We start from the raw sequence: 24980 nt of genomic DNA, 5'->3' as shown, positions 1-24980 counted from the left end.
CTGAACCCCATTGAAAAGCTCATGGTTATTCCACCAAATAAAAACAATTAATTACTAAATGAAATTATTTGGCAGCTTTCTAGTCATAGCAACCACTATAAGTCCTTTACCTTTTGTCACATTCACCAAGCTGCACACACAGCTACGTGTCGGGTCGCAACTTGTGATTAAGTGCCTTTCCCATGAGTCCATCAAGCCCACAAGTTGCAGAGTACAAGACAATTCCTCTCTCCACTCAGAGACAGATGCCCTGTAATTATCACTGAAATGTCAGCAAGAAAGCAGAAATGGACCCCTGAATCCCAGAGATCTTAATAAACGCCGATAATTACTTACTTTAATAGTTAACACACCAAATATATCTGAATATGCAGTAATACACACAATGGAAACCGTTTTAGCATCACCACAGATGTTAATGTCTGCAGTTTATCAGCTTTCCAAGCTGCATTTCCTATCAAATATTTTAGATATGCTCTATAATTTTACAGCAATTTTCTGCAATTAGACAAGACTCCACTGTGGATTCCTAAAATATTTATAAAATGCCTAATTAGTCATCAATTGAATCAGCTCCGAGTCTCTTGCAGCAGTGCATCATGAGTCTATTTTGTCTGTCAGCTTTACCAATCCAAAGTGTGTGCGCAGTTTTTGTGGTGCTCAGAATGAACTGTCACATAATTAGAAAATGAAATATTTGTGAAAGAAAACAAATTTACATGAATGAATGCTAGCGTATTTTTTTTAATTTTTTTATTATGTTTTATCACTCGTTTGAAGCCTCCAGTCCATCTCGTAAACTGAGTGACTGACCTCTCTGCAAGTCTGTCTGTGCACTTCATGCTGCTCTGTTTGTGCAGGTGAGAGAGGAGCTGAGCAAGAAGGCGGAGCGCCGCACCACCTGGGTGCTGTGGGGCGGCATGGCGTACATGGCGACGCAGTTTGGCATCCTGGCCAGGCTGACCTGGTGGGAATACTCCTGGGATATCATGGAGCCCGTCACCTACTTCATCACTTATGGCACTGCGATGGCAATGTATGCCTACTTTGTGCTGACACGTCAGGTAAGACTGGAGATTATATGGAGAGGGTGAATTAAGCAATGCATCTTCAATTGTGGGTGCACTAGTTGTTCAAAATTTGTGGCCTTTGGACTGATTTTGTGCAGTTCAGAAATGATACAAAGTTGACTTTATCTTTACCCAGGGTAAAATAATAGCCAACATAATTTTTGTATAATGAAAATATATTGAGTACAACACAAAGTATTTGTCTTTTTATAACAAAACTATTGTAATAAGTAGAACCCCGTCTGTCCAGAAACTTTTACTGTAAAGTCGACTTTGTTGCATCAAATCAGATTTTATCAAATTTATTAAACTTGGCTAGTTATAGCAAGCGTTTTGAAAGAACATCCTGTTTTAATGTACTGATAATACATTTTGAAAACCAGATGCCTTTCTTTAAAATGCAGCAGACGTGCAAAGTCTTTTTTAAATCTAGGATCTTCAGTAAATAACTTTATTTGCTTGATTTTATTTGAATTTTGGAACACGAATACTTTTGATTTGATGACAAAAAGTTTGGACTCCCCTGCCATAGAGTAAAGAAATCTGCTTTCACTTTTCATAAATTTCCTCAAATTTTTAGCTCCAAGGACAAAGAGTCTGTCTTTCCCTCAGTGCGATCCGTCCCAGGGACTCACAGCAGAGCCTGGAGGACGTCTGATAAACTGGTTCTTGTTACAAAGTGCTCCATCTTTGTCTCCCTTTAACCTGCAGGAGTACGTTTATCCTGACGCTAGAGATAGACAGTATCTGCTGTTCTTCCACAAGGGGGTGAAGAGGACACGCTTCGACATCGAGAAGTACAACAAGCTGAAGGATGACATCGCTGAGGTACGAGGATTTAGCCTCTCGCTGAAAATCTTGATTGATTTGTTTTTGCTGTCAAGCAGCTGCTAAATTAGGCAGAGTGTGTTATTTTGACTGTAAGCAGAGATGAGGGATGTAAATATAGGTACTGCATTTGCAGTGCAAAGTAGAGAAGTTACAACAGTTAATATATCTAGTAAAGACTGGAATGAGATTTCTGTATTTCCCAGGCCTGCTAAAGTCAAGAAAAATATAAGTTTTTCCAAACTTTAATCCCTGTTTCTTAGATGGTGTCTTTCATATTTTGCTTTTTTTTTCTTCCTTCTCTCCTTCCTAGACTCTTTTGGTGTCCCTTGTGCCCTTACTTCCTTTGTCTCCTGTGCTCTTCCTTCCTTCCACCCTCGTGTTCTGCATTATTTCCTTTTTCCAAGTGTTTGTTCTTCTTTTCCTTTGTCCCCTTAAGTTAGAATAATGCTTATTCTAACTTATTACATCGAAAATCCCTAAAACCAAGTCTTCTTTGTGCCACACAATGTACTACAGCTCAACACTGATTTCATTTTCTGCTTTTAACACACACTAAAGGATCTTTCTAAGAAGTCCTGTAATTGTTTTGCAGAATGAACATGTTGCTCATTGTATGTATGTAAATGTTCTCCTCTCTCTACATTTTTTAAGTGTTTCAGTACCTTCAGGCTAACATTGCAAATGAAAAATTGTTCCCAATATTTTGTCTGGTGAAATAAAGGTTTAACTAACTAGCTTTAGATTAATTTGCACAACACATGTTTTTTCCATTCTGAAATTGGATTTGTAAACTTCAGAATGGAAATGTACAAATCCAATTTCCAAAGATGATGTTTTTGCCCGTTTAACTTAATAATCATCATATGTTGTTTTGTATTTTTCCTCTTCCTCCTCTCTGTCCAGGTGGAGCTGGACCTGAAGCGCCTAAGGGATCCGCTCCAGCTCCAGCTCCCAATTCAGCAGCTGCCCAGCGACAAAAATTGATGGCAAGCGTGACTCCCCTCATCTCTGATCTCCTGGAACCGACCCTCTTTCTTCCCCTTCCCCCCCCTCTGGTGTCTGATTACTCCCTCTTTACTCTCTCCTCTCCTCCTCTCCTTCTTTACCTGTCCCTTTGTTTATTGTGGAAGGTTGTTTTTTTTTTTCTTCTTCTTTCCTGGCTAAAATCTATAGTTGGAATTTGAGAATGCCTCAAACTGAAGACTTTTCACAGCTGAAGGATGAAGAGGAAGACGAAGATGGTGAAGATTATCAAAGCAAATTGGATTAGCCTCAAACTCTGGAGGGGCGACCTGCCGGTAAACTGCAGGGATGAATTTGAATTCGCTTGCTTGTAAGCACTCTGAGATAGGGAGCACGGCGAGGAGCAGCCTTTGTTGAGTCAGTGTGTGTGTGTGTGTGTGTGTTGAAGAAGGATCACCGAACGCGACAGTAAACACACACGCGCGCTCGCTCTTCCTCCCGGCCTGTGCAGGCTCCAGAGACAAGTTTACAGGAAGTTGTGACTGCAGTCGCACCATCATGGAGACTCTAGTTTCCCTGCGTCCGAACTCTGCCACCTCCCCTCCCTCTCCGCCGAGCCGCGCCTCCTCCAGGTGACGGGCAGCTTCCCTTCGTCAGGAGCTCCTGTATCTCTGCAGGAAGCAGGAACGCCTCGTTTTCCCTTCCTGTTGATGTCCTGTAAGCGGCTTGGCATCCGCAAGTCAGAGAGTCCTACCGACAACAACATCACTGTGTGTTCTTTTATTCCAAAACAAACAGAAAAAAAACAAAGTTAATATTTTGGCACTTTTTATTTTGAAAGCCATAGTATATTTGTTATGACAAAAATATGGGTATATATGTATACAATCAAACAGATGACCAGAGGCTAGTTTTTTTTTTTTCTTTTCTTTGTTTTCCAGTGGGGGGAGGAGCTCTCCGACAAACATTAAAAAAAAAAAAAAATCAAAAAAAAAATCACTGGTACTCTCTTAAAGGACTCCACTAACAACAGCATTACACTGTATTCAAGAAATACCTTGAACTAATAGCTTTGTACATTTTCATGACAAGTGCACAATATATATGTGGCGTTCATTTTCAAGAGAAGAGCTCCTGTGCATGGTCTCCGAGAGGGAGGAAGCAACTCTGAAGCCAGATCAGGGTGAAAAATGGCTTTAATTACAAAATACATGCATTTCTCAGCAATGTGAATAATGCTGTGCTTTACCTCTTTAACCAACCATTGCTGCAGAGTGTTGTGCAATATCTCCAATGAAGTTAAAAAAAAAGAGAAACTTGCCCTTATGTTGGAGTATAACCTAATTCGATTCATAAATAAATCAATAAAATTTCATCCTAAGATGATATGGAATAAAGTCAGAGTTTTCTCCTCCCACTGCTGCTGTAATGGCCTCCCCCCCTGCTCTCAGTGACAAGGCAGGGTAGACTGCATGCTGTGGTATGGCCTCAGTAGAAACTTGTGAACGTGTAGGAGCATTATAGCAATTTTGTACTTAATTGGGCACTTTCTTTTCGCGCATCCTTTTGACGTCCATCAGCATCTCCATGAAGTTTTGCAACACATTGTTAATTTGAACCATATCTTAATTTTTTTTCTTTAGGCGTGGGCCGGTATGAGATTCTCGCTGCAGGAAAACATCAGACAAAATGTTGTGACTTTACTGTATTGGGCTGAACTTTAAACCAAAAAAAAACGTATCAAATGACCTAAACTTGTTGATTTAAAAATGAAAATTGATCCTGCCACACCAAAAAAAGTAAATAAATGCAAGTATTTAAAGTTTGTTAAAGATTTTGCAAGCATACATAAACCCCCACTAAATTTCAAAGTAGTTTTTGACTGCTTTAAGCAAAATACTGCACATATTTGCCACTCTGTTCTGTTTATCATGTTAACAGAGATGCACCGATTACGCTTTTCCGAGCCGATGTTGATTTTATTTACATTTGACTCAACACTGACTTTAATCAGGTTCGTTTTCAGTTTAACAGAAAAAAAGGAGTTACATGATTATCACCATCTAAGCATAATGTGACTATCCTTTTATCAAACATTTTTTTTTATCCAATAAATAATCAGATTTTCAATATTTAAAGGAAACTTGGTCAGACCGGTTTAATTGGTCAGATTAAAATCTCCTTAATAATAAGTCGATCTTCTCAAGTTGGTAGCAGACAGAGACCAGCAGGTGGCACTGTTTTAAGTTTCATAACTATTTCCAAAAAACCAAATTTGTCTTTTGTTTCAGCCAGCTGAGTGGTGGTGTGCAGCATTGTGCTAGACTGTGCTCCGTAACACCTGGAAAAGCAAAATATTACTGGAAAGCATCTAAAAAAAAAAGAAGATTTAATCTGTAGGGAACCATATGACAATTTTAGCACCGTTGAAAAGGTAACTTTTAAAACTCTTGGTACCGGTAGCCGGCCCATGCCTAAAGTTTTTTTGGGAATGTTTACTCCATGAACTTCTTTCAGAGCGGCAAAGTCTTCTGTTCAGGGTCAGGTTTGTCGGCCCCAGCAGGGGGGCTCGGCATTTCACTCCCTTCACCATTTTATCCCTTCACACTTTCAGCCGTTTGGTACCATCTGCCATCGGACGGGGCCCTCTAGGAGCGTTTCTTACCCGCTCATGTTCTACTGGTTGTCTGACTCCAATAATTGATATCTACCAGCAGATGGCTGATCAGCGATATCTCGCTTTGATTAGGAGTCAAACTATGTCCTTTTTCATACGAGTCAACTGGTTCAAAAAGGGATCAGAACCTCAATGAGAGGAAATATGGTGTAATTAAAGTTTTCACAAAATATAACATTATCTGTGAGATTTGACTGTTATATGCGCGTTTATCTCTATAATTCATGTAAATACTTTGTGAAGTGATAAAAAAATTGTTTCTTTTTTGGCATGAAGAAATGGCTTGAGTAACACTTCATAGGAATATTGGATGCGAATCGACTAAAGTACAAAGTGAGCCCCCTAGTGGTCCAAACCCCATATCTTTTGATCATTTCTTTTTGTTCCAAAGACAAAGCCAGTTGTTTTTGACTCTGAGCTGCTGTCGCTCAGCCTGTGCAGAAGGGAGGCGCCGTCCCCCAACATCCTCCTGCATGGAGTCCAGGACCATCCTGAGCTCGAGTCCTGCTGGGGAGCGGATCTTTCATATTAAAGTGCATGCTTTGGGCTCGAATCATTAATTAGCCTTGCAAATCTAAAGATGGGATAGAGCCTTATCTGGTGCATTGTGTGTGTTTGTTTGTGTGTGTTATTGCTTAGAGAAATTGTGCCTTTCGGATAATAGACGACGTAATCTGTGTTGAGATCTTAAAGTTAAACGAACAGCGGTGTTGGGCTGACGCAGAGACAAAGAAAGGCAGAAACTGGTTTCTTTAGGAAGTGGAAATGCATTTTAAAACGTCTAAGCGGTGCAAAAATGTAAGAAGGTTTCTGCATCTGTGATTCTTTTGCTGCTTGTCAGTACAAGTAAGAGTCGATGTTTACTGAATATATTTGCTTTCACACACAATACACTCAGATCCTGTAATAGATGGCTGTTTGTGGTCTGGTTCCTCCCCTCTGCTGTCTCTCTGTCCGTCATCACGTCTTTTTTTTTTTTGTTCAAATCATACCATCCACCACTTACTGCCTTTTGTTTGTCGTCTTTATTTTTTTTCTAAACAAACTATATCAAATATAGGGAAACTTATGCTAAAGAGGGTGTTGCATGAATGTATGTTTACATGGAAACTTATCTAAAAAGAAAAAAAAGATGATTTATTCAAATACGTGCAAAGATAATTTAAGGAACGTCGTTTGTAGAGATTCCTAGTTGTAAAAAGGGACAGCAGGCGGTGCTGCGTCTTTAAAGTCCAGCCTGCCAGACGACATCCAAGTCCCAGCCAACCAACTGCTTAAATCCAGTCCATTTTTATCTTATGTATTCCCAGTATCCTGGTCCTGACTGTGTGTCCTCGCTCTCCGATAAGCGAAAAATCCCAACAACGAAGGCCTGAGAGCCTCTGTGCTAAAGGAGAGATGTCAGATTAATGCTTTAAAATCATGTGGGAACACCTCCATCTTTTCTTTTCACCCATCTTCGCTTTTGTTTTCTCCAAAGCATCATTATTACTCTACATTTTTTGATGTGCGTTGAGCTTCAGATTTTTAATTTGTGATTGATTTTGTTTGGACATGCTTGAGATTGAAGCAGACCGTAGGATTGAATGGATCATGCATTTCATTCGGACCTATTCTACTCTGTTGTTTTTGTTTGCTTCAGTTGACATGATGCTGTAATGTTGGCAAAACAAAAAAATAAAGAAAGACAGAGAAATACAATGTAAAATCCTGTATCATTTATGAAATATGTATAAAAGAGAAATGTAATTCAATTATCAATAAAATCCTTATCCAGGTTTTGGAGCTAATGGTCCCAGTGAGAGTCTTAGTTTTTATTGTGCAGCTGATGTTTATAGAAATCCATGAATTCCTCATTAGCATCTGGTTTTACTGGAAGATAGATTGTGGAGCGAAATTAAGACATAAATCTATAAATCCTTGTATTATTTGGTTAACAAAGTTTGCCAATGCACAAAAAGGATATTTAATTCATTACACAAAGAATTATATATTGTAAGTGTTTATGAACGGAGTTCTGGAGAACAAACATCATACCAGTAGGAAAACTTTGAGGTGGTCAATGTTGGTCAACCTGCTTGATAAAGGACAACGTTTGGATCTCTGTTCAACTCAAACATTTTCCAAAACACACCAGCAAGTCCTCCTGTAAATGGGAATAGAATAAAGGTCTTAAATGGCCAAGTCAAAGTACGGACTTAAATCTGATTGATATGTTGCGGCGTGATCTTAAACCGATCTCAATTGAAGCTGCTCGATGTGGCTGGTGGCACGGATGGGGGCAGTTACCGTTTCTCGTAAGGCCAGGTTGGTTTGGACTGTTTTTTCACTTTGATAAGTCAAATCCTCTTTTGAAACCTGCTCCTTTTATTTGCTCTGGTTTTCTTTGGTCATAACATAAACCATCTTCTAAAAAAAGAAAGGTGTGACAAAAAAGCAACAAAAGATAAAGAAATCAGAAACAAAACATTTGAGCCACATTTTGTTGTGTTTACGCTATCCATCGTGTTTTTAAAGCAAATATTCATTTTAATTCAGTGGTTGATAACAGTGTCCTCACATAGTTCAAAATAAAGGTTTATAAGTAATTAATTGTGATGTTTAATAACATATCTTCTAGATATTTTGTTCAGTTGAGTTGTGAGTGAAATTCTTCTTGCATAATATGAAGTAAAGTGATTAAAATCACAACAGGAAGTTATAACAACTCACAGTTCAAGATCAACGTTAGGGTCTCTTGTTGAATCAACTTAAGAAAGTTTAATTTTTGGGTTTCGAGTTAACTTTACATGCATCGTTTTCAAATTTAACCCCCTTCAAATGGTTTACAGTGTAGTTTTTACAGCACTGCAAGATCCATTATGCTAAACCAATCACTCCAGTCATTCCCAGCACAACAGCAAATAAATAACTAGTGTAAATGAAGGAAGGACAGAGGACTAACAATGGGAGGATTTGGCCAGTGGAAGGTCAAGAGTTCAAGGTGGGAAAGAGGCTTTCCAAAATGACACAGATAAGAGGCAGCTATTTAAAACAGACCTGAGAAGTAAACTTATTGAAGTGAAGAACTCGGATGAAGCGATCCACCATGATGCTATTGGTTATTCTCAATCTTCTGCAGGAGGTTCTTGGACTTGCAGGTGTAGGTGAGTGAATTGTTCAGACGGTTGACATGCAGTGAAGAGTTTATTTCTTACCAGTCGTGTTTCAGTCATTTCTTCTGCTTGCAAAACTAAATTACATGGCTTCTGTAGTCTTACGGTATATTACCTCCTATAGTCTTAGATGCGCAACCTTTATAAAGTGGCCAGTCCATGAATACATGTTATATGTGGATTTGAAACCAGACATCAAACCTCATGGCTTGCCTCCAAAATCGAGCTCTATATCTTAAAAATAAACTGTAATCTGGCTTTTTATTTAGCGTTTGATGTAATACCTTCTTCTTTGCACAGCAGCAGTGGTCCACTCATTTTACTCTGGATGTTGAAACGATATATTCTGGCTTTAATTCACACATTTTGGCTTTGCATTCCCATGGTGTTTACACTTCTGTAAAACTGACAAAGGTGGCATTGTAGTTAACTTCAATGTTGTTAACTTACAAAGCAATGGCGTCGACGTCTGGGTTTTCTCAAACTGTTTAGTAAACTTTGTGAATGTAAAGTGGTGAAACAATCTCTCTCTTCTCTTTCTGATACATAGAAACAGTTTTAGAGCTGGGTGGTTTAAAGCAGGGATATTGTTGATTTATTGTCAGACAGTGAGGGGAAAAATCTTTTATTTTATGCAGGTTACACATTCTTTTAACTTTGTGATTTTTTACAGAGTAACCATCTCAGTATTTCTGATGATTTTCCAGTCCTTTTCTTGAGTGAAATAAACCCAGAGATTATCATCCATATAACTGGTGTTTCTTCCAGGAGTACCAGAACTGAAGGAAATGACTTTAATACAGACGCTGTAAAATCATAGCAATCTTCAGCTTTATAGTATTAATAACTAAACTTTAATAAAAATAAGACACAAAGGCATAAATAAGGCAAAAATAAACACTACTCAGACTCATCCGAACTCAGTTGTTCAGGCTCCATCTGGAAGATTTAATGCTCGCATTAGTATTCGTCCTCATGAGTCAGCGCTCAGCTGTCTCTGTGCAGCTGGAACTGGAGAGCTTCGGGTCAGTCGTATGTCTCCAGCAGAGGAAAAAATTGTTGTTAATGTTGGGGGTATTTTTTATTGCCCCGGGGCGAAAGATGAAATGAACGGTCTGACAGGAAAAGCTGCATGTTTAGTTTACGCATTCATCCCATAAAAGGTTGTTTTCATGTTTACTCCTTCTGAAAGGAACAAACATCTCAGATTTCACTTTTTCCATCAGAAACAAAACAAAAAAAAAACTTTACATAGTAGTGAAAGTAATTTGAATTAAATCCACACATTACAAAATGTAACTGTAACCTTTGTGCGTTTTTACGTGACGGACAAACATAAAGTATCACAGAGCTGTTAGGTTGGGTGTTAAAGGGATAAATGTTTAAATTACAGATAAAAATCTGAAAAAAGTGCCAGCCGTGTGTATCCTGTTACTGTTTATGTATTTAAATAATAAGAGGAGAGATGGATGACAGCAAAAAAAATACTAATTCCCACCTAATTACACACAGATGAATGTTTAAAAGTTTTTTTTTTCTGTTAATTATGATGTTTTTCCAATTATCGGTAATAAAAACATATTTAAAATTAAACCATTACGTCAGACCAATAAGAAACACAAGTTTGGTCATAATGAAAACCATATTTAGTACCTTCTTAAAGGTTGTCCATTTTCAAAAGCTACTTTAAATCTGACAAACAAGACCCATCAGGACGGACAGCTGCTCTGATTTACTGAATACTGTAAATAGTTAAGATAAAACTGAGTGAGCAGATTGTCGGTGAAGTGTTACCAGCTCACCTGTTCCCTGCCTCCATCTTGTCTCTGAGGATGTTGAGCAGATCAACCTCCTGCTGTGTCTCTGTTCCTTCTACAAACTCATTAACAGTCTCACTCTCGCCCGCATTACCCACGCTTGTCATGTCTTCTTTGTTTTGCATCTGCCTCTTAATTACTGTGCTGAGAGGACATGGAGTGGAGAGAAACTATTCACTGTTCTGCTGCACTTTGTTTACAGCTTCCACTTTTTTTCTTTTCAGCTGAACAACTGAAAACAGACAGAAGTTTCAGAATGAAGAGTTCTGTGTTGACAGCTCATTGGCTTTTACCTCAGTCACACCTGACCCCGTGTTTCCATTTATCTTGGTTGGATCCAAACGAGCTGGACAGATTGTTTAGAGGGAGTTATAATGTTTGCTAATGGCAAAGCAGAGACTCTAAACTACAGGTGCATGCCAATGAATTTAAATAAGACAGAGTAGAAAGGTACAGAGGAGAATAAAAAGTTAAAATTGTGATTTATCTCAGTATTTCAATTCAAACAGTGAAACTCAGATACGGTCATAATTACATACAAAGTGACCAACCGGTCAATACTTGTTGCTTGTGCACAGGATTTTTTTCTTCCACTCCACTTTCCATGAAAGCCACTTTCAGTGACTGTTTAGTGGACAGTTGTCGAGTCAGCGGTCTTCCCCATCATTGTATAGGCAGCGATCTCAATCTAAACTGTGTTTTTATTCATTTTATGCAACATTTTGATTTTCTTAATGCAGTTTTCCTTTTTTTTTAATTCACTGCTAGCAATAATCGTCTAAATTAGTAAGAATAAACTCTTGAAACTCGTCACCCTGTCTATAATGAATTATATAATAGATGAGTTTTACATTTTAAAGCGACTTCCTGAAGTACATGAACAAATATATTCAAATCAATTAAGATTCGGGTGTAATTAAAGGAGAGAACATCATAGCTAAGAGTCTCATCTAGTTTCACATTAAGCTAAATTAAAGTGACATGTTTTCTCACTAATACAGATTTGATTTCCAAAATGTCGGTCTTCCATCCAACTGTAATGGAGCTGAATTAAAGTACGGCTGTGGCCTCCACAACTCACAGCACTGGAAAATTACCTTTGGAAAGTGTTAGAGAGCCAAGCTGGGGGAAGGATCATGAGAATCAGCCAAGAGTGAAAGCTAATGGCTGTAAGGAATGGGCAGCACGGGTCTGTTTTTGAGTTTCTGGGAGTCACATTCTGCCTCTCTGATGGAAGCTGGTGAAAAATGAGCCTAAGTCCTCAGAAGCCCTGACTGGACTCAAACAGGGTCGGCCGCTCTGCATTATGTTAATGCAGAAATCTCCAGGACAGGCCAAAACTCAGAGAATGCAAATATGGCAGCTTTGATACTATATGGAAAAGGGAGCATTACAGAAAACAAATACTTTTATAGATTTATTTATCAATCTCTACAGATTAATAAATCTAAAGAGGTTTATCCTGTGGTGGATTCTCAATCCATCACAGGACATCAGAGCTGTCTTTAAACTTCGGGTTAGCAGTAAGGAACAAGCATCATGCACCTGTCCTGATTTAAAGATATAAACAGGCCTGAAAATGGATCAAAAACATAGATATACCCTAAACAGATTTCAACAATTACTGCTGAGAAAGACAAGAACCTCATTTTATTTTACAGTTATTTTTTCAACAAATCATAACTGTATTTAGCAAATTTGCAATTAGTGTGAAATGATTTTGCTCATATTGTGCTTTTCACAGGTGGCCCTAACAAAAAAGGCTACAATATACTGCCATAAATCTATGATTGTATTTTAAATTGAATCGAATCCAGTGAAGAATAATCAAGTTTCATTAATCAATAATCAAGGAAAAGACAAGTGTTTTGTTGTTGATTTACAATCCAGAAAAAACTTGCTGCTTTCTTCTTGGCTGCACAGGAGGCTCAACTTTTACTTTTCGAAGATGTACGTTTGTAAAGTTGAACATTTGTTTGCAGCCATTTTTATGTGGGAGTGTAAACTGAGGAGTGTGGTCACAAACATCTTATTTGGATTTAAAGTGACCAGAGGCCCTAAAACAACTCATTCTGAAAATAGTAAAACTGACCAGACTGAAATGTTACTGTCTCAGAACAATTTAGTGCACAAAATGAACATGTTTTGTATAGCCCAAGCAAAACATCCTAGCCTGTTCTAGGAAGTGTAATGGGTCACCTTTGATATCTTATCTTGAGGGACACGATGTTGCTATTTCAGACTGTGATAGTTTCAAAGTTTCTGCTCACACTTTGTATGTTTCTGATGTTGCACACCCCCTCTTCTCAGCTCTTGACCCCTGCTCTGCCTACATCAGCTTGAACGAACCCTGGAGGAACTCGGACTTCCACGTCAACCGGTCGTCCAGCGTGCCCCTGTGTGACAGCCACATGTCTGGGGAGTGGTACCGCTTCACTGGCATGGCCGGGGATGCAATGCCTACCTTCTGCATCTCTGAGAACCACTGTGGCACCCACGCCCCCGTCTGGCTCAACGGCACCCACCCGCAGCTCCATGAGGGGATTGTGACACTGCCGGTCTGCGCCAGCTTCAAGGACAACTGCTGCCAGTGGAACGCCAGCATTGATGTGAAGGCCTGTCCTGGAGGATACTTTGTCTACCGCCTGCCCAGGCCTTCTGTCTGCTTCCACGTTTACTGTGGCCGTAAGAGAACATCTCAGATGTTGTTCAGATTCCTTAAAGCTACAATGTAACTTTTACAAAAAAATGTTTTGTTTTTTTTTGTTGTTTTTTTTACATATTTATTAAAACTCTCCTGACAGTGTATGAGACGAATAATCTGGATAAAATTAAGTTTCTCCACCTCCTCCCTGAGCTGCTATTGCTGTCTCAAGAAATGTGTCGCTCCTGGTTGAAAACAAGAGCTAGGAGAAGGGGTTAGCACTGTCAATCATGCTTATGTATACGATGCTCAACGTAATAATGGTGCAGAAACGTCTTAGAGTTACAGGAGAACTGTTTATCTGCTGTCATCATTAGCATTCATGGCAGACTAGCTATCTGAAGGAGCTGGAGCATAGCAGAGAGCAGAGGAGAAAGTATGAGCAGCGCTACACAAGCATGATTGACAGCGCTAATACCCTCATCCTGGCTCTGATTGGTTGGTTCTGTAGTTAGCACTGGGAGTACTGGGTGGGAGAAGGCAGAGGAGTTTGATTTTTTCACAAATGATTGGTCTCATACTTTCACAACAGAGTCACAGTTTTTTTTCCTGCTTGTTTAGGAGGCATTTTCATTTTGGTTGATGTTATTTTTGTGTGTTTTGTGCAGATTTCTATGATATCTGTGATGAGGTGGACTGCAAAGGTCCCAGATGTGAGTGCCGCTGTGCGCCGGGAACTGTCCTGGGACCAGACGGGCAGACGTGCTTGGGTGAGACAGGCGGGGAGGGGGGAAGAGATAAACTGTGCAGAAGGCAGAGATAAACCAGGGAACACTGAAAACAGATGAGCAGGAAATGTTTGAGGAAAAACAATAACAAGTCAATCAATCATATTGAATTTTGGTTTAGCTCCCGCTTGTTTTGACAAAAACCCCTTTATGTTTTTGAACGAGCTGCTTGTTTCTCTGTGTTGACTAAACTTAATGGTTATGTCAAATGGTCAATTTCTCTCTTCACTGGAAAAGTGGAGTAAATAGAATAAGATAAATGAGAAAAACAAAAACTGGATTTGAAAAAACATTGGTGAGTCTTTTTTTAATGCATCATTCCTGCAAAAAAAAAAAAAAACAACAAAAAAACTAAACTTATACTTTTATTAATTTTTAAACTGCTGCTGAAAGATTTAAGTGTTTTTTATTTATTTATTTTACTTTCATCCCTCAACAGAAATGATTATTACATTCTGAACTACAGTTTCTGGTCAGATGTTCATCATACGAGTGAATGGCATATTGATTTTGAGCTTTAAATGTTTTATTAAAACTGTTTTTTCCCCCACAAAGTAACAACTTTTATGATTCTTAAAAGTAGAAAAGTTTGGGAGCACAGGGAGTTTTCTGTAACACACATGCAATCTAAGTTTAAACATGCAGGCTAATATACTTACACCCCTAATGTCCATTAGTTGGATCATAATGAGGTGTTATTGATGTGTTTTCATGCATTTTCCCTGCAAAACTTCTGCTTATTGTTTAAGTAAGTAAAAGTGGGTTCACTGCTGTTCCAGATTATGATTTGCTTGAGGTCATAAAGTATAATTTTGGAATATCTTAAGCAAGCTGAGATAAAACTACTAGAACAACTCAAAACAACCCTGCAAAGGTAAATCAATTTGAAACAGCTCAACTAATACTGATAAGAAAATTTGTCAAATGTTGAGCCAGAATTATGGCAGAACCTTAGCTACAAAAGAAGTGTGGTTCCTCTGCAACCAACAAACATATAACAAATATTAGTGGGGGTGTATGTATTTATTTCACATAATATTTACTTCAAAACCAAATCAAACTTATGCACCTAAAAAAAATAACACTTAAGTAAATTATATAACAATTTCATCCTGAAAAAAATACTTGTTTAAATGCATGAAGATTTTCTTTTCATGCCACTTTCATGACGTTTATTTGGACCACAAAATAATGCTGCATTTATACAGTTAGTTTCCATGCCACAAATGTTTTTATTTGCTTTTTATCCATATTAGCAGAGAGTGCTCACATCTTGACAACATTATAATACAAGGAAACATATACCTTCTATTTTCTTACATCCTGTTCCTGTTGTTTTCATTTAGCATAGTAAAAGGACAGGGAATTGACAGGTTTCTAGCTATTTTTTTTATCTGCATTGCCAGAAATGCAAATCAAAATTTTGCATTTTTAAAAGTGCTAAAACCTTGGCAGAACCCAAAACAACAATGTTTAAAAAGTATTTACGTTTTCTATTTCTCTTGGTTGTTCTCAGTGAATAACTGGGATTAAAAGCTATGCCAGTCCAGTCCGTTTACATAATAAAACCTGACAACTTTTCAGACGCATCCATTTAAAAGTTTGACTAAGGTCAGAGTCTCTATTAAAAATGATGAATGAGCGTAATGTCCTCTGATGTCACGCAGAAGGTTTATGCATCTGTCCAATGTGTGGGAGCCCATAAACCTACAAACTGCCATTATCTCATCAGTCACTCATAAACGCAATCAGGCTTTCTGGAAATGACTTTCTCCATCCTCACTCCGTCCACTCTCCCCCTGCACTCCCACATTACTCTTCACTCTTATTCCATCCGTCATTATTTCCTCACTGGGCTCCTCTCTGCATTATAAGCTCCATTTTAAAGCCCATCTATCATCATCTATGAAAATTGAAAATGTATTGCCCGGAGGTGATAAACTCCACCCATCTGCGGCTCATCTGAGGATAGTATCTGACTATAGACTCTGTATCTTCTGTGTTCAGATGTAAATGAGTGTGATAAAGAGAATGGCGGCTGTGCCGAGGTGTGTGTGAACACCAAGGGTTCGTGGCGCTGTGAGTGTGGACGAGGACGCGTGCTGGACGAGGACGAACGCAACTGCAGAGGTATATGACACTCCAAACTGAGCTAATGAAACAGGAACCAGCTTTGCATTCTCACTACTTTCCTCGTTCCTTGTCCTCTGCAGAGATTGCGGGTTGTCACGTCAACAACGGAGGATGCAGCCACGTCTGCTCCCAGATGCAAAACTCCTATCAGTGCAGCTGTCCCCGAGGGCTGGAGCTGGGAGAAGATAAAAGCACATGCCAGGGTGGGTGCCTGTGTGTGAAGCAGGTAGATGTTTTAGATAAAGAGTAGACACATGCTTTTATTTGTCTCCAGGGGTCTAACAGATAAAAAGCATTTCCAACGGCAATAACAGTTACATTCAGTCTGTGATTGTTTTTATAATAGCTTGTCTTTAACAACTTTCCCATTTTAAAGAAAATATTACAACAGTCACATTAAGCTTTTTCTTTCTGGACATTTTACTTATTATCACATATGATATTACTTTCCAGAACTTACTAGGAGCTTTCCTGTGACTTACCAGATAATTTCTGGAAAAGTCCCACATTTTAAGCCACTTTGTATTATTGTTCAGTACCTAAAAGTACCTAATAAGGTTGAGGAAAGTACCCAATAAGTCCTATGAATACTGTAAAGTATCGTATGTCACGCCATAATCCAGTGCAGCATGTGAAAATACCCAGTAAGTTCCAGGAAGTTAACTAGTTAGTTCTCTAAAAGGTAAAAGAATGTACATTGAAAGTTTCATGTAAATGACCAAGAAAGTTCAAAGTAAGAACCATTTAAACTCTGGGAAATGAATGCTTTGAGTACATAAAAAACGTTTGATAAAGTACCTGGTGAGATCTGGGACTTCACTCAGTAGGTTTCAGGTACGTTTGAGCAAAGCTCCTGAGAAGAGTGCCTGCTACGTTTCAGGTAAGTTTCAGAAAGTTACAGAAAATTATCTCTTAGTTTTGGGAAAGTATAGTTTATATTGTGTGTATATTTGCATGATTTTATGTCATTGTGGGGAACAATGAGAGAATATAACTCCTCTCATTCTCACCCAGTGCCAGTCTGGTGTGATCCCAGCTCGATTACGGTGTCAGTTCCTAAAGACCTCGTTGGAGGTCTGGAGCTTTCGCTGTCAAACTCTTCCTGCCGAGGAGTCTCCAATGGCACCCACATCAACCTGAGCTTCAGCCTCAAAACCTGCGGCACAGTGGTGAAGGTCAGCTGCTTTGCTTTACACTCTGAGAGTAAACTGGGTCAAAAGGTGAAAGGTGAAGACTAAAAAAACCGCTTCCTCCCAGGTGACAGAAAACAAGATAGTTGGGACCAACCTGGTGACGGGCCTGCCCCAGAGCATCCCCGGCAGCAGCAGGGACTTAATAGTCCGAACCGGCAAGTTACTGCTCCCGGTGACATGCGAGTTCCCCAGGGAGTACCAGGTGTCGGACGGGTACCAGGCAACTCTGCAGGGCTCGGCCTTGGAGCTGGAGAGCCACAGCGAGGGCGTCTTTGGGTTCAACTTGGAGCTGTTCAAGAACGCAGAGTTCTCTGAGCCCTACCGCAGCCCGCCGCAGCTCCACCTGCACGACTCGCTCTTCTTTGGGGTGGAGCCGAAGGAGAGAGTGGAGGGCCTCTCGGTCCTGGTGGAGAGCTGTTTCGCTACTCCAGGACCCAAAGCCGACCAGGCCCTGAAGTATTACCTCATCAAAGATGGGTGAATATTTGATCTATTTGTTATTTATTTAGCCTGAAACAGCTAAAGACTTAAACTATGCTCTTCATCCGTATGTATTTTTCTGTTGTACATGATTTTTTTCCAAAAAAAAATTACTTCACAGAAAAAAAAAATCTTTATATTCTATATTTATTATTTCACAAGGTTTAGTTAACAATATTATATCAAAGAAACCAAATTTATGTTATTTAACTTGAATTAGTCATACCTCAGATAGTAACTTAAATGCAGATCGAAACTAAAGTTGTTTTAATATTATTGCAAGAAAACAACAAAGGAAAAAAGAATGCATTTCAAAAAATGAATCTTTGTAATCTTTCTTAATAAAAAAAATTCATTTTGAGAGTAATTTATATTGTTTAAGCAATATTTCAACCTACATTAATTCAGTTCACGATTTTTTTCCGATTTTATTTTCTTCAAATTATTCAAATTATTATATATTTTACTTATTCGGTTTAAAATTGTACAGAAATTAAAAAAAAAATCTGACATGATTATCTGAAATAAAATTTGAAAAATAATTTGAAAAAAATAAAATCTGTAAAAACAGGAAATAGAAAATCAGCTGTTTATGAAGGAGAGCACTGTGAAAACAGTTGATTTGGGTTCTGATCAGATTTACATTTAGACCTGCAAGAGTCGCAGAATCGGCTGTGGCTTCACCAAAACCTCGCTGGATGCCTGACAGCTGCAGGACCAAAAACCCAAACTTCTTCAAAGCAATGTCAAATGAAAGGCACCCACCGCCACAGACTGGTGAATGTGGAGAGAAAACATGAAAGCTGGAGCTAGAAAAATTTAAAGTCCTGTCACTTTTACCTTTCAGTGTGAATTTTCCATTTGCTGCTGCGCTGGCACCAGCAGGACAACTGCATAATTCAATTAGATTTATGGTTACTTAAAATGCAAATAATTTATTCATATGTGCAAAAAGCCTAAAAAATATATAGTTGTGTTTTTGGAGCGTCATCGTCTTACACTGGGTTTACAGTTGCAGAAATGCAGCAACGAGCATCTTGGAATTAACAAGTCTCAGTAAAAAAGCGTTTTCTGTCTCACCATCATAAATTTAAATGTTGGTTGTTTCCTAAACTCCAATGGGAGTGTAATTGGATCTGTGTGTTTGGGTCATCTGAGAAAAAGATTGAGCTTTTCAGCAACAAACACGTCTGTGTGGGTTTGGAGCGAAGCATATATATGTGTAAAAGTACCGCATGAGGGAGGATCTGTGATTCTGGAGGCTTTTTGTTTTCTTCCAAATGCTATATCTTAAATTATTATAAAAATCTGGTGGCGTCTACCAGAAAGTTAAAATTGGGCCATAGCTGGGTTTTTCAACTGGATAATGAAACATGTCATAAATGTACAATCACAGAAGATCTTAACCAGATTCTGTTAGGATCTCGGGTTGTTTTGACTTGCAGCGGTGGGGGTTTGATTTACTATATTCCATTTATTTCAAGACAAAAAGTAGTCCAAAAAGAGATAAAATAAAATTCTAGTTTGTTATTCTGTGTTCCTTAGTGTCTTTCTTTGATCAGCCTTGTGTCTGTTTTAATTTCCCTCGGTCTTTCTTAGTGATTCTAGTTTACCATGTTTAATTCTTTTGTCTAGTCATGTGGTTTTATTAGGTTCATTATGTTTAGTCATTCTTTAGTGCCAGATTTATTTTTCTAGTTCCTCTGTTGTGTACTCTCCCTCGGCCCCTGTGCCATTTTCTCTCTCTCTCTCTCTCTCTCCCCTCGCACCTGCAACCTGTTAGTAATCAGCCTGGTTCATTGTTCCAACATTCACACTCCCAGTATTTATTAATTTCTCTCTCATTCCTTTTCACTTGATCCTCTAGTTATTTTCCCCGTTCCTTTCAGGAAATTCTTTGTGTATTTTCTATCTGTAGGTTTCTCTAGATTAGTGCTAATCTAGAGAAACCTAGAGCTGATGCTGACGAACTGCCTTTAAAAACACATATGGATGAGCAGGTGCTGTTGCCAAACATCCACTGCTTTTCTGACTCTGTTTCTCTCACTCAGATGCATCTCAGATGAAACGGTGACACAGTACTCATCAAAGGACCAGCTCTCCAAGCATTACCACGTCCCCGTCTTCAAGTTCATTGGCAAGGACAGCCAAGTAAGTAAATCTAGCATGCTGGGTGCCAGCTGGTGAGTGTGTGAGTTGCTCTGTACTGTAGACATAGACTGCAATGAATTACCGGTATAAGATGCCGTTTGCCTCAAACAACAATATGGCTTCCTGTTTCTGCAGCAAGTGTTCCTCCACTGTCGGGTGTTGGTGTGCGGGGCAGGAGACACCCGCTGCGCCCAGCGCTGCCGTGGACGTGCACGACGGGAGATTTGGATTAGAAACAATCAGCAAAAGCAAACGTTGAACACAGGACCTATTTACATCCTGCCTTAGACGAGCGTCTCTAGAACAACCAGCAGAAAAATATGCCAGCACATAAATTACTCTTGCAAATGAGGTGACCATTTCAGTTTATTTGGTAGTTAAAGCACCAAATAGATGCAGACATACAGTCCATTGCACTGTCCCTTTAAAGTCCTACATACATAAATACACATACACACAGAATACACATATTCTTCCAAGCTTCAGTGTCTCACAGCTGTATTACTGACATTATAATGATTGACAGTCCCATTACAAACCTGATGGCTGGGCCCACAGCACAGCAGATGTTTATCAGGATGTCACCGTTAGGACATTTTCTCTGGATTGATTGCAACTTCGAGACTCGGACTAGTTTAAATTTCATACCATGATTAACTTGGAAAACAACACACGGCCCTTCCGCTGATGCATTTTGACTCATTTGCTGAGCTTAATCAAAGCACTGGGAGCATGTCAGACATTACTGCGGGCCAGCAGAGATGCGCATCGGTAATAATGCACATGGCTCATCACTCTGGAAGCTAATCTATAGGTAATGTTGACATTTAAGTTCAAATTAGATGGAAAGTAATAAAATAACTTACATAAACTACGTGCTGTAGTACGCATTTGACTTGGTCTTGAAGCTCTATGAGAAATTTTAGACGGCAGCGCACACACTGTGCCGCTTGCACTCCAGTTATCTTGAAATTTCAACCGGGAGGAAATTAATCCGACCAACATATTCTTCTCATCTTCATATCAGGTGTTTTGTTTGGAGTCATCAAGTAATTTATGGTAATGGAGTCATAGAAACCCAAATTTGACCTACAATGAGGAGGTAAATATGCATAAGCAATTAATTCAGACGCTAAAGGCCGTCTTCAGACTCACAATATCTGTTTGGACCCTGTATTAATAAATCTTCTGAATCACTGAATTCCCCATTTACATCTTTTTAATATCCTCATCTCTGAATCTTAAAGGGATAGTTCAGATTTTTCCATGATTCTGTTATAAGCAGTTAATATCATGCCTGTTTAACTCTCCTTGCTGTGCCTGTGAAAGTCTGGACAGCATTATACTGATGGAAGCATTATTAGTTTAAATTGTTCAGCTAAGATAATAGCACCCTAGCTTGCTAGCCGTTAGCATTCCATAGCTCTGAGGATTAATGACACCTTTCAAAAACAGGGAACTATTAAGAGTTTCATCAAATAGCAATAGCTTTGGAGACTGAAATTGTTTTATGAGATTAATTCTTCTGTTTTGCTCACGGCCGTTTTCAGGCTAGCTGTTAGCTTCATCTAATCTGAATTCATGCAAATAAAGACGCCTAAAGCTATTAACTGCTCATAGCCTCTCAGTTAAACTCCACTTCATATATTCTGAACTACTCCTTTAAGAGGGCTCTCTTGAGAAGTGTCTTCTCTTGTTGTAATATGTGGAAATGTCCATGACTCTGTTATCTTTTAAATATACAGAGGAGGGGACCACAGTGTTCTGCGTTACAGTTCATCTTTCTCCTCTCCCTCGCAGATACACGATGCCCTCTGGCTGTTCATGTAAGGCCTGCAGCCCAGAGTCCACACTGTGTTGTAGAAGGCGTCTGCCATTGATTCACAAGCTGAGGGAAGGAAAATACATGAATGATTTTTTTTTTTTTGTAACTCCTTCCTGGTGGTTATTTTAATAAACAAAACCAAAGTTTTTTTTTGCAAAAATCTCACCTTGCACTTTGGACACAAACCCCAGACTCTTCTTCAGGTCAGAGCAGATGTCATGGAGGCACGAGCGAAACTTGGCATCGCAGTCGTACTTGTTCACACCGCAAGTGTCGTAGCACACATCCAGCTGGTTGCAGCACCTTGTCATAGCAGGGATTCCCACATCAAGCTGGTGTAAAAGAGTTAAATGTCAACTTGGTTCACCAGTGCACAAGGTTCTGTTGTGGTTACAAGAGGTTGTGCGAGAGTTTTTCATTGACTGATGGTGTCAAAAAAATCCTGTCATGTTTATTTTTGCCCCTCAATTTTAAAATGGTTCCATTTCATTTTCATTCTGCTTAATGTTCAATAAACTGAACAGATAATCCACGTTGTGTCATCAAAATGAAAACATTTAACTTTTTCTCCGACAAAGTTTTGAAATATGGTAACATTTCACTTATTGAAGTGATCAGAAGTCGGCAAGACTTGCTAAACGTTGCCTAATCCTGTAAGCATGGGAATAATCCCACAGCAATGCTTCAGCTGCGTCGTCAGATCATAGGTGATGCTCTGACGGAAATGCTGATTGATTTTAGTGGTATCCGTGATGTTCTCTGTGCGTGAACTTGGAACCGTCTGCACCAAGTGGTCACGTAAAACAATCGTACAAGCTCAACGTACCTGCTCTTAAGTTGTTTACTTATGTGTATTAAATTTCCACCAAAAGAAACTTTGAAATTTTCTAGAAAAATTATGAAAATTTCTGAGTTTCAAGAGTTTAAAATTTTCAACTTTTGAGACTCAGAAATGTCCATGTTTTTTCTGGAAAATTTCTGAGATTAATCTAAAAAATATTTAGCTTTTTCTCTCCAATTTTTGTCTTTACTCTTCCTATTCTCACACACACACACACACATATATATATATATACACATACATACACACACACATATATATATATATATATATATATATATATATAAATACACAATAGCCATAATATGCCGTCATATTGATTTAAATAAAATAAATGACGGAAGACCGCCAGATTTTTTCGGCCCTTCTTACAAAAAAAAACCCATTTAAGGTGGAAAATACTCAGATAATTGTTGCTGATGGTGCTATGAGCAGGCCACCTACAGCAGCATTCACCTGGAAGCCCACCAGAGACGAGCTGCAGCCGTTGGGTTCTTGATGCTTGTAGCCGGGCCGAGGAAGTGGGAGTGCTCCTGTGGAAGAATAAGAATGAACACGGCTGTTCTGTGAAGGCCCCAGACGTTTGTTACAGATCTCTGTCAGGTGTCGTGCAACATCTGTTTGAGAACATCTGCAGCTGATCTTGTGTAGAGATGATTCTTGAAGACCTCAGAGATTTGTTAGACGACATTCATAATCAAACACCCCCCCAATCACAGAGCTACTGTAAATCTCTGCTGTCAGATGTGACGCAACTTCTGTGCACTGATTGCATAACAGAGAGGACCCACGCCCTTCAACAAATCCTTCTTAATTCAGGACAAAACATGTTTATGTATGATCAAAGTAAACCATAAGCACAGTTTTTGGGGATTCCTTAAATCTGCCGTGCTTTTGCTTAACATTTTTTGTTCAGTGAAAAGTATCTGCAACACCTCTGACGGCACCAAAGCTAATATGCAGTGAAAGTGCAAGATTCATCTTTACCATATCGGCAGCGATACTGACAGACACCGTTGTGTCCCCCGACCAGCTCCACCAGGGAGTCGAAGTATCCGTGCACTGTCTGGAAACTGTCCCTGATGGAGTTGAGGCTCCAGCTGCTTGCTTCTTCTTGTGCCAGGGGTTTATTGGAGGCCTTGTTTGTCTGGACTGGCCTGATCTCATTGGCCTCCTCTTCAGGTGGAGGTTGGTCCTGAGTAACGGCTTTCTTTGCAAACCCTTCCATAGCAGCAGAGGCTCCATCAGGCTTATCCTTGTCTGTTTCTGGCTCTTGGACTTGGTCTTGAGGTAGGTCTACTCCTGAGTTATCTGCTCCAAATATTTTGTCATCAAAAGCAGAATCTAGAGGGGCAGCTTGAGCGACAACAGTAGCAACTTCCCCGTCCTCTGAGGCTTCAGTCTGGAAGTACCCCAATGTGGCACACATTCCTGTAGACGCACAGAGGAGGAACAGGGCCGCAGTCCGGAGCAACATGTTCGTCAGCTGGCTGTAGTCTTCAGTCAGGTTTCAAACGAAGGAAGAGCTCAGACGGTGAGGGACATCCCAAAGCTTAGTTCTCACTGACTCTGTTAGCCTGAGTGCAGACTTTGACCTTTGATTAGGTTCTTGTCGACAGCAAGGCACTCTGTCATATCAGGGGTAAAAGTCTGAGCATATCAGCACATAGAAAGGTCGCTTAAATTCGGCTAATTCTCTCATTTTTACTCATTCTTAAACACGTCTTTGATCACTTTTACCACAGTTTTTAGTCACGAAGTTTTAAGTAGATTTTTACCATTTGAGTCACATGGAAACTGGAGAAAAATGCTCTTTGTGTTTCTTTTAATATCCCACCCACCCTGCCGTGACCTTTCTCAAGACATCACAAACCTCAAACTATCCTTACTGGTTTTGATAAAGGTCACAGTCTGACAACTCAGCACAGAATGTAAACAGAGGCAAGCATAAAATTATCATTTCCATTGGGAAAACAGGAAGTAGGTTGGTTTTATCTTTTCAAGAGCAGCTTTAAGTGTAACTAATAAAGAACCATAACAGAACTGAAATGAAGCTAGAAACTAATATACAGAACCAGAGCAAAGCCACTGAAAGTATTAGGCGACTGCTCAAATCTGTCCAGTATTGGACTTTTATCACGTTCTTCTGCTGCCCTCTTGTGTTTGTAAAGAAAATTAAACTCCTGCCACAAGGCACATCTGTCACTTGTTCACACATTTCCATGCAGATTATATCGGTGAAGATGCACCAATATTCAGGTTTGTTTACTCCATGTTTTTATTGTGTAATTTGCTGATAACACTGACAAACGTGTCTGCTTCAGCTATTCAAATAACATGGAAAGTGCCAAATGTTTAATACTAAAACTTATGTGAAGAACATCAAAGTAGGACATAAAAGCAAAAACAGCT

At 39.3% G+C, this 24980-nt stretch overlaps 3 protein-coding genes across 5 annotated transcripts in view; 2 read left to right on the top strand and 1 right to left on the bottom strand.

Moving 5' to 3' along the window:
* The window catches only part of mcu (mitochondrial calcium uniporter), a 61661-nt gene extending 54545 nt beyond the window's left edge, over window positions 1-7116 (top strand). For both annotated transcript variants that reach the window (XM_007546250.2, XM_016668513.1), the window contains exons 7-9: window positions 861-1064; window positions 1782-1898; window positions 2805-7116. In XM_007546250.2, the coding sequence (XP_007546312.1) occupies window positions 861-1064; window positions 1782-1898; window positions 2805-2885 (402 nt within the window). In that variant the 3' untranslated portion in view covers window positions 2886-7116. The remainder of the gene's footprint in view (window positions 1-860; window positions 1065-1781; window positions 1899-2804) is intronic.
* A 1463-nt stretch (window positions 7117-8579) lies between these two features.
* oit3 (oncoprotein induced transcript 3) lies at window positions 8580-20755 on the top strand. Its single transcript, XM_007546335.2, has 9 exons — window positions 8580-8687; window positions 12824-13198; window positions 13826-13927; window positions 15953-16075; window positions 16159-16281; window positions 17093-17253; window positions 17336-17748; window positions 19803-19902; window positions 20038-20755. The coding sequence occupies exons 1-9, from the start codon at window positions 8615-8617 to the stop codon at window positions 20188-20190; spliced, it is 1623 nt and encodes a 540-aa protein (XP_007546397.2). The 5' UTR covers window positions 8580-8614; the 3' UTR covers window positions 20191-20755.
* Window positions 20251-24070, bottom strand: pla2g12b (phospholipase A2, group XIIB). Of its 2 annotated transcripts, none has more exons than XM_007546248.2 (4): window positions 23556-24070; window positions 23013-23101; window positions 21894-22059; window positions 20251-21790 (listed from the first exon to the last, which is right to left on the bottom strand). In XM_007546248.2, the coding sequence occupies exons 1-4, from the start codon at window positions 24043-24045 to the stop codon at window positions 21672-21674; spliced, it is 864 nt and encodes a 287-aa protein (XP_007546310.1). In that variant the 5' UTR covers window positions 24046-24070; the 3' UTR covers window positions 20251-21671. The 2 variants fall into 2 exon arrangements, with proteins under 2 accessions (XP_007546310.1, XP_007546311.1); XM_007546249.2 differs by having other exon boundaries at window positions 23025-23101.
* Window positions 24071-24980: the final 910 nt, after the last annotated feature.

The sequence above is a fragment of the Poecilia formosa genome, unplaced genomic scaffold (genome assembly GCF_000485575.1).
Source record: "Poecilia formosa unplaced genomic scaffold, Poecilia_formosa-5.1.2 Scaffold15, whole genome shotgun sequence".
In the NCBI taxonomy this organism is placed as follows: Eukaryota; Metazoa; Chordata; class Actinopteri; order Cyprinodontiformes; family Poeciliidae; genus Poecilia; species Poecilia formosa.
The sequence above is the reverse complement of the archived record's forward strand: the minus strand, read 5'-3'. Positions and strand labels throughout refer to the sequence as shown.